Source organism: Bubalus kerabau, chromosome 13, assembly GCF_029407905.1.
Source record: "Bubalus kerabau isolate K-KA32 ecotype Philippines breed swamp buffalo chromosome 13, PCC_UOA_SB_1v2, whole genome shotgun sequence".
In the NCBI taxonomy this organism is placed as follows: Eukaryota; Metazoa; Chordata; class Mammalia; order Artiodactyla; family Bovidae; genus Bubalus; species Bubalus kerabau.
The window spans coordinates 32,523,485-32,533,373 of NC_073636.1; the positions used below are offsets into that span (position 1 = coordinate 32,523,485).

Consider the following 9,889-nt stretch of genomic DNA (forward strand, 5'->3'; position numbering starts at 1 on the left):
TGACAAAACCGATATATACTTTTTCTGTTTTATTTACCAAATAAGCAGATCACCTGAAATGCTGGAGAACTGTGGAAACTAGGAGCTTCCATCTTTGAGACAGGCTGAGCAAGTCTTTTTCGAATATTCCAAATAAGGTACAAAATCAGCAATGGCATTATTTTTTTGCATCACAAATATTTGACCTAGAAAAAGGTATTGTGTGATTACAAGTTATTAATACACATAAACATTAGCTTTTAAAGGTTAGTTTTTTCTAACCAACTTTTTCTTATGTGTCAATGTCAGTTACATGTGTACAGTATTTTCCATAGTTATATAGGACAATTTCAAAAATAAAACGAATATTTTTTTTTTGTAGTGTTCTTGTTTGGACTTCAGGAAATTAGATATCCTGCTGGCATTAAAAATTCTTTCCTAAATTAGTTTATGATATTTCATGGAATCTCATTAAAAGGCTTTTGTCAAGTATTACAGAAAGTAAATAAGCTTTTTATAGAGGGGAAAGACAGAATTTCCAGTTGTTATCACTGGTTGTGTTATATTCCCAGCAGGAATAGTCAGTTCCTTTTTAGAAACTTTTTTGCTATCTAATGCTGATTTTTTTAAGAGTAATTTCAAGAGTGAATACTGGTTAGGTTTTACCAAAGCAAGCAAACAAACAAAAAAAGACAAAGTTCTTTATTTTATGTCATAGTGAAAATAAATTTTGTATTTGTATAGGTAATGTTTCTTTTTTATTTTTAAAAGATTACTTACATTCTAATTGGTCTTAGTGAAATAATTTGATATCAAAACATCAGGATACTTTTATTTCATTGACATGGTTGCCAAATTTAATTTATTTGGAGGGGGAGCAGGTAGGCCAGTGGGTTTCCTTCGGATTAAGTTAAATATGCATTTGAAACAGGAAGACTTCTGGTGTCCAGAATGGAACTTTATTAGGCTGTAAGGTAAAGTGTTGTGCTTTTGCTTCGTTCCACAGAACAGGAGTATCTCTCCTCTGCATGCCTTTCATGGACTTGAAAGAGAATCATTTCCTTCAGGTTTTCAGTATGAAGGGAGTAAAGTTCTATTTTTTATTTTAACTCTTACTCAGCATTTGTGTCTAACTATGCTGATTTGTCTATTTGAAAACCAAAAAATGTCTTCCAAAAAAAAATATTCTCCAGTTTTTACTTGCTAAAGAATACTTACTGGAACATGATTCTATTTATGCTTTCAGTGGGAGCACTAAAATTGAGTAAGTGTCTAGTTTATACCAAATGTTTGTTTTATGTATGTTGTAATTCACAGTGGTCAGGGAAATTGGTCTCAAAAATTAAGCAAAGGAGGATAGATTAATAGCTGAAGGAGCTGAGTTTAAGTAATATGTTTTAACAGTTTTGTCAAACACATTTTGAGATTAAAAACTCTGAAGTATTTTTCATTTTTGACCAAGAGGTGAGCATTATTAAAATTGAGTAGAATAATCTAAATTACTATGTATAGTATCTTTTGAAAGTCCTATTTATCTAGTAATTCACATGTTTATTAATCAAATGCTGTGTATAACTCATTTTTTTTCTAGATAGTTATTCCAAGAGCTGTGGTTTGAGAAATGTAAAATTCTATGCAGAATGAAATCAACTGAAGAGAAACCTGAAGACTGGTTGTGGTTCTCACAGATAATTCCTGTTTATTGGATTTAAAATGTTGTAACTTTGATGACCTGGAGCTCAGAATACAGGAAATTCTGCTGTCGGGCATTTATGTGTCCTAAAAATCACTATGCAACATGCATTACTACACGATAAAAAAAGCCTTAGAGTTTATGGGAAAAACCCATTAGAGGCACAACATTGCAGAGCATCTGCAATAACATGCTTAAGAATAAAAATAGGAAACTAATATAAATAGTAGCACTGTTTCATGTGTTAAATGGTTTACGAAGACATGAACATTACAGTGAATATGACGCTTTACCTTGACAAAGACCTGACGTGAGCCTTTGGGAGTGGATATGGGAAGGATTTATTTGTGAATTAACATGCAGATGGGCATAGGGACTGCTAGAGTAGGAGAGCCTGTTGTGACACCAGATCTGGGTATGTGTGACTCAGCCCCGGGTGAGCTGAGGGTGCTTGCTGGTGGTGGGGTGAGGCACGCCCTCGTGTGGGTTTTGCCTGTTTCTGCAGGTGTTTTGCGTGTTCCTGCACGACTCAGTTTATCTGGGTGCATCTTCTGCATTTCACCTACTGTTTCTCCTGGACAAAGCCACATTTCAAAAGCCACAAAGCCACAAAGCCTGCATTTCACCTACCCTTTCTCCTGGACAAATTTCTCCTGGAAATTTGCATTTTGCTCACATTGTTCCTTAATTGTATCACCTCCTGCAACAAGTTTTTGTTTTCCAAAGAGCAGTTATATCCATACTAACTCTCAAAGTCATTTAGAGATGGAGGGTGAGTGGCTAGTCACCATTTATTTCTAACTTAAAAAAAAATATGTTTTTAAGTATTGGAAAAGAATCAGGTATATCTAGGATATAAAATGTTCTTTCCTCTTTACAAGGTCGAAAGGATCCCAGTAGAGCCTGTGAGCATGTTCAGATTCAAAGAATTGTGTTTTGCCAAAGTACAATCTGTGAGATTATATGACTGACAACTCTGCCATCTCCCTCCAAAAAAAGAGAAAAGAGGAAAATTAAAACCATCATTTTCTGAGTTAAATGGGCAAGGCCATCGTGCCATTATTTCCACTGATTTTTAAAAAATTAACTATCGATTTGACCTTCAGTTGGCTGACTTTTGAGTCATGTATCAGGTTTTCCAGGTTTACTGCATTCTAAATTTTTATATTTCATAACACTTAGTAGATACTTATTTAAATACTTTTATAAATCAGGAGATGCAAATGCAGGTCATTTATAGGTTCATTTTGACATCAGAGTTTTGTTCCTTGGACAAAATTGCTCCATTTCTTTCTAAAGCATGCTGTGTTGGTGAGTGAGCCTCCTAGGGGTGATATCTCCCTCAGTCACATTTTCTACCCCGGCTTATTGCATTAACTTTTCCTGGTCCTCAGCTTTATCATCTATAAAATGAGAGAATTATGTCTTAAGTTCTGTTCCAGCTGCTGTTCCTGCAGTGATGTGAAAAAAAGGCATCACTTTAATTTTATTTATTAAACAAGCACTTGCATTGTTCTTACTGTAGGATGGGTACCACTCTTAAGTGCTTTTCAAATCTCTCATTTAAAGTGGGCTGATGGAGAAAGGAAACCAAGGCACAGAGTTTGGTAATTTACTCAAGGTTGTCCAGCCAGATGGGGGCAAGGCTGGGGCTTAAAGCTAAGTAAAGTTTGTGCTCTTACTCATCAGCTTGTCATTAGAATGATGATTCCTTTTCTAACGTATAGGAACTCTAGAAGCTACAGGGGAGAATGAGGCAGCCCCTTCTCTCCAGAATCTTCACATAAAGGGAGAATTTTGTACTGTGTGTGTGTGTTTATGTCCCACAGAAGAACTCTAAAGTAAACATTTGTTGGTGAGACTACCTCATTAGAATGTAAAAATACACATTTTCAGGTTAAGTAGTTGGTTGCAGGTTTCCAGCTGGCTTATTTAAGATTATTTAAATAAACCACAAGGTTCCAGTCTGATGGTGATAAACTCGGTGAAACTCTTTTAGGGCACTGTGGAAACGTGATAGCTAAACGTGATAGCTAAAAGGCTGACTTATTTGATACCTAAGATTAGTGATACTATGTATAGAAATTAGAATAGTTATGTGGAATCATTGAAGTTTTCAGTCAACCCAACCCCCTTGTATGTCTATTAATATGAACTTCTCATTAATGGGAGATTCCTAATAGTGGAATCTTTTTCATATTTTCATGTATATTGTACCTAGAGCAATATCTTTTCCACTGTACTCAGGTACCTAAGTGTTGAGTAAGTGATCACTTCAGTTTTACAGTAAGCACGATGAGTCTCCAGAGAGCTCTGTGTCCTTGTCAGGGGCCTGCCAGAAAGTCAGATTACACACAGGAGGTCAACTAAACAGGCTTTTGCAAAAGAACTCCTTAACTGAAGACTGAAGGAGCCAGCAAGGGTAGTGGAGGCATCCTTTACTGTCAGGACCTCTGAGTCAAGAGGGGTAAGTGTTACACAGCAACACAAGAGGAGAGCTGGACTAGTGGAGGAGGGACAGACGGACAGAGCTATGAATGGCACAGTGGTCAGGAGAGAAGGACGAGAGGAATAAATACCCTAGTGTCTCCCACTACCCACTGATTTCTTGCTAGTCATCTCACTGGCCGAACCCAACTGGAATACAGAATGATGGGGGCACAGGTGAGGAGATGGATGGAGAATAGCCAACATAGTAGAAACATACCTGGGTGTGTGTTTGTCCCTTCAAGCTGCTGTAATATTACCATAGCCAGGGGACTTTCCTGGTGATCCAGTGGTTAGGACTCCATGCTTCCACTGAAGGGTTCATAGATTGAATCCCTGTTCAGGGAACTAAGATTCCACATGCTGCATGGCAAAGCGAAAAAAAAAACTGTAGCAGAGGGGAGATGGAAATTACATAAGTAACAAATTTATTTCTCAGTTCTGGAAGCTGTAAAGTCCAAGGTCAAGATGCTAGGAGATTCAGTTTGTGAGGGCCTGCTTCTTGGTTCATAGCTGTCTTCTCATGATAGCCTCTCATGGCAAAAGAAAGGAGGGAGACAGCTCCTTGGGGTCTCTCTTAGAAGATACTAATCCCATTTACAATGGGTCTCTCTCCCAATCACTTCTCAAAGGCCCTACCTCCAAACACCATCACCCTGGGGCTTAGAATTCCAACAAATTTTTCAGGGAACATAAGTATTCAATCTGTTGCATGATTGAAGCAACCCTTGTCATTGAATGCAATTTGATTCACCACTTGCAAAAATATTAAAACATTTTTCCTCTGTCAGTTAAATTATCGTACATATTTTATGAAAAGCCAAGCATGTTCTAGGTGATTTCCAATTAGTTGGTTAATCTTCCTATTGCTGAGTTTATATAAAGCACTGACTTCAAGTTATCAGTAGGTGGTGCTGCTGAGATTGAATCTAGAAAAATCTATAGTAGGCATTTCTTGACGATTAGGATTTCAGACAGGTTGGGAAAGAATGTTACAGAACCATCAATTTGTGATTTATTGTTTTTCATGACATCTGAAAAACATCAGTTTTTAGGATTTTGATTTACTTAATATGTGAAATATTCTGGATTTGCCCAACATAGGGGCAGCAGTGGATGTGTCTCCACAGAATCTGAAGGATAAGCATGTTATAGAACATAATTACTGATAATTTTCTGACGTGCTATACTGGGGTTTACCACTTGCCTTCTTGTTTTAATTTACTTTTTGAGATAGAAGCAATGAATCATAATGCATATCAAGATTTTTTTTAATTAAAAACATTTTAAAGTCTTTACTGATTTTTTTACAGTATTATTTCTGTTTTTTGGCTTTGGGGCTGTGAGGCATATATGGGAATCTTAGCTCCCTGACCAGGGATCAAACCCGTACCCCCTGCATTAGAAGGTGAAGTCCTAACCACTGGACCACCAGGGGAGTCCCTCAAAATTTTTTAAGTGATTCAATTTTAATTTCCTGGAGAAGAGAATTACATGCAATTTAACAAGTGCCCCAGATGACCCTCCTGGTAACACTGGTTTGGAAAATGCTGACGATATGCAACCTTTTTTTGGCCTTATCCAGTTGGCCTGAGTTTCCACAAACATTCTGAGGTCACAGTCACATTTGAAAAGATAAAGAAAGCTTTGGATCTTCTCCCCAGAAAAATGCCCCCACCTAGAGTGCTGCATATAATTTCAGGTGTTTCAGAGATACTTAAAATCCATCTATATATCCTGTCTGTGAACCCCTGTGCTGTAAAATCTGTTTAAAACTTTTCAGTCTAGGCATCAAGGGTTGCCCTAAGCTTGGCCCATCCCACTGATGGACCCTTTTGCCCCAATATTGCCATCAGAGTTGGGAGCTGTGAAGATGAGCAGATTTTAGATATTGTGTTCCTGAACACATGGAAAAGCTAAATTCACAGAACCTGTATGCTTTCCTTACAATCCATAGGAATTCTTCAAAACACACAAGAGAGTCAACTGAGGAAATCATTTAGGCAGGCTTTCATACTTTGCAGTCATGGGCATTGTCCAGGGGAAAAAAGAAAAAAAGGAAAAGGAGATTGTGTTGATCTGTCAAGCCACCTTTTTTCTATTCTCAAAGACAAGCATCTTATTTCGAGCATAATTTTAGGGCCATGATGTCCCACAGGAAAAGTCCTGCCAGGCTGGTGGTGAAACATGGGGACTCGTGACAGAATTCTCCAGTTTTTTACCAAAGCATCCTTTGACATCACCAGGCCTGGATCCTGACAGTGGAGCTGCCAAGTCACTCAAAGTTCTTTATTATTGAGACTAAGTTTGTTACTAGTCAGAATCGACTTAGCAGTCTGCTGCTGACTGTTAACATAAGTTTGAAGTGTTATCATTACAGAAGAAGGTCTGTAGACTAAAATACCTTAGGTCAGATCCCAAACAGATATTAAAAATAGAAATCATATCCAGGCCATTACCTCTGTGGTGGTGATTTAACCACTACTTTGTGTTTACTTTTATATTTATTATAGTGATTAACTAGCTGTTTATGTAAAATTGGTTTATCCAAGCTTACGTATTAAAGGGTAAAATAAAACTATGTTGAGTGGCAAGACAAAGTTTTTATTTTTTTATTTTTAAATAGTTTTATTGAGATATAATTCACATGTTATACAGTTCACTTATTGGAAATATGTAATTAAATGGCTTTTAATATAGTCATCAATAATGTATAACTGTCAGCACAATCGATTTTAGAACATTTTCACTATTGCCCCCAAAAAGAAACCCTATATTCATTAACAGTCACTCCCTATTTCCTCCTACCCCTTGTTGAAGATCGCCCCATTTCTCTGACGGTCAATTTATTTATTTATTTATTTTATTTTATTTTTTAAATTTTATTGTATAGTTGATTTATAATTTTTTTTTTAACTTGACAAAATTGTATTAGTTTTGCCAAATATCAAAATGAATCCGCCACAGGTATACATGTGTTCCCCATCCTGAACCCTCCTCCCTCCTCCCTCCCCATACCATCCCTCTGGGTCGTCCCAGTGCACTAACCCCAAGCATCCAGTATTGTGTGTTGAACCTGGACTGGCAACTCGTTTCATACATGATATTTTACATGTTTCAATGCCATTCTCCCAAATTTTTCCCACCCTCTCCCTCTCCCACAGAGTCCATAAGACTGTTCTATACATCAGTGTCTCTTTTGCTGTCTTGTACACAGGGTTTTTAAAAACACATGTAGACCAGTTCTAAAACATGAAACAGTTCTTTGTATACATGAAGTGATCATTTATTTCCCATCATCTCGCTTTAGCAAAAATGTGAGGTGGAAAATGGAATTCAGCAGATGTTTGCATACCAGGGAGATCTAACAATGACTAAGTGGACAGAAAAAAATCTGGCATAGCGGGCCTGACTGCCATCTTGTGAGGGTCCCTTTTCCAAGTTTGGCCTAGACTGGCTTTGGGAGCTTGGATTTGGGGAGGGTTCCTCCTATTCTCAGAATGGAGAAGAGTGGCACATTGGGCCCAAACTTTGCACAAATGATGTGTTTTATGCTGATCATTTGCTTCCTTCTGGGAGTCTGGAATCTGGGGACATGTCAAGTAGGACATAATCTGGGGACATGATCAGCCCCAGTAAAGAGCTAGGCACCGAGGGTAGTGAGCTTTCCTGATTGGCAACATTATACACGTGTTGTCACGCCTTGTTGCTGGGGGAATTAAACTCGTCCTGTGTGACTTTGGTTCAAGGACTCATAGAAGCTTGTACCTGGTTTCCGTTGACAGCCCCCCATGCACCTTTTTTCTTTTCTGACTTTGCTTGAAGTCCTTTTGGTGCAATAAATTACAGCCATGAGCGCAGTATACTGAGCCCTGAGAGTCGTCCTAGTGGATCATCAAAACCACGAGTGGCATTGGGGTCCCTTCAACACAGCAAGGTCCTGTCACTGCCTTTGGATGTTCACAAATGTGTAAGGAAATAAAACACATACATTTAAAGCTATAGCACAAGGTTGAATTTAGTAAGGTGTTCAGTACTACAAGAGGAGCTAAGCGCTAATATTGCAACTGGGGAGTTAGGTACAGGCTATAGTCATTTCAGTGTTGGGAACAAAATTTTTTCTTCAACTTCATTGCAGTAATAAACACACAAAAAAACCCATATAATTAAAATTACCCTTATATGAGTTTGGATGTGTATATACTCATGTTACCATCCCCATAGTCAAGGTGATGAACATATCCATCAGCTCCAAATTTTCTTTGTGTCCCTTTGTTTTGTTTTTTGTGATACAAACAGTAGACATGAGATTCACCTTAACAAATTTTTAAATGCATGATACTTTATTATTAACTACTGGCACAATGCTTTAGAGCACATTTGTGGAACTTAACATCTTGTATAACTAGCTCTGTACCCTTGAGTGACAACTTCCCATTTCCTCCTCCATCTCCAGGTACCACCGTTATATTGTCTACTTCTCTACGTCTGACTATATTACATGCCTCACATAAGAGGGATCACTCAGTATTTGTCTTCCTGTGACTGACTTATTTCATTCATCATGTCTTCAGTGTTGTTGCAAAGAGTAGAATTTCCTTTTTAAAGGCAGAATAATATTGCATTGTGTATACATTCCATATTCACTCATCTGCTAGTGCACATTTGGGTTGTTTCCATTTCTTGGCTGTTGTGAATAATGCTGCGGTGAATGTGGTGCGGGGGGCTGGCGGGAGGCACTCTGCCCTTGGCAAAGGTCATGAGGAAGGAGGCTCGACATACGCAAAGGCGGGATTGAGCCTCAGGAGTCCCCCTGAAAAACCTTGAGCATCTACCCCCATAACCAGAGGCTGCCTATTTTACTACTTTGTGCTCTCACCTACACCTCTGACTTTACGGGGGGCTGTCCCCCACCACCTCTTTTGGAGAAGGAGTTAACTTAGAGCTCCAGTTAATAATAATTCCTGGGCATGACAGGAGTGTTCCAAACTTACAAACTCCTCTGAAGGTTCTCTAGCCTGCCTGACAGACTTGTCCGGCCACACGTGATTGCTCACAGCCTCCCAACCGTGAGAGGCACGAGATGCTTTAAGCCTTCTAAAAACAGGTTCCTTAGAAAAGTTAGAAAACCATTAGTATAAGTATAGCGGGCTGATTAGAAATTGTATTGGTGAAGGGTTTTTCATTTGTTGAGCCAATGTTTACTGTTAAGTCTCCACATCCCCTGCCCATACACATTAATGAATATCTAGAAGAAATAAGTATTAACCTTTGATATAAATCACGTTAGACCTTAGGCCAAGTAAATTCTTTCCTTAACTAAAACCCACTACACCCTCACCCTATAGGAATGTAACTGTATTTGGGTGGCATCTGTTTTAAGAATAATCACCCTTGGAGAAATAAGTGTTCTGGTTGACTGACCGCTGTCACAAGGAGAGGGTCATAAATTGTCAGCAGGCCCCCCTGGCCAGAAGATGATGTAACACCCCTAAGACCTCTGTATACATTTGTATGAAGCACCTGACTTTAATAAAAGTCAGGACTGCTGACCCCGTGTGACTTTTGTATAACATCTCAGTGTATAAAAACAGACTCCGGAAAATAAAGAATTGGGATCAGTTTCTCGAAAGACTGGTCTCCCCATGTCGCTCTCTCTCTCAAACTCTGGCTGAGTCTCCATCTGGAGCGCGGAGCCCGCCATGCTTACTAACTTTGCCTGGGCTTCTA

At 38.6% G+C, this 9,889-nt stretch overlaps 1 protein-coding gene across 7 annotated transcripts in view; it reads left to right on the forward strand.

Moving 5' to 3' along the window:
* Positions 1-5,374, forward strand: part of STAM (signal transducing adaptor molecule) — a 66,443-nt gene extending 61,069 nt beyond the window's left edge. Inside the window, exons 16-17 of one of the 7 annotated variants that reach the window (XR_008701471.1) lie at positions 46-137; positions 1,571-3,066. Coding sequence is in view for 2 of the 7 variants with exons in the window: in XM_055543928.1 (XP_055399903.1) it covers positions 46-57 (12 nt within the window). In the remaining 5 variants the exon portion in view is untranslated. Of the gene's footprint in view, positions 1-45 lie in introns of all 7 variants that reach the window. The other 6 variants (XR_008701472.1, XR_008701473.1, XR_008701475.1 and 3 more) reach the window with 6 other exon arrangements.
* The last annotated feature ends 4,515 nt before the right edge of the window (positions 5,375-9,889 follow it).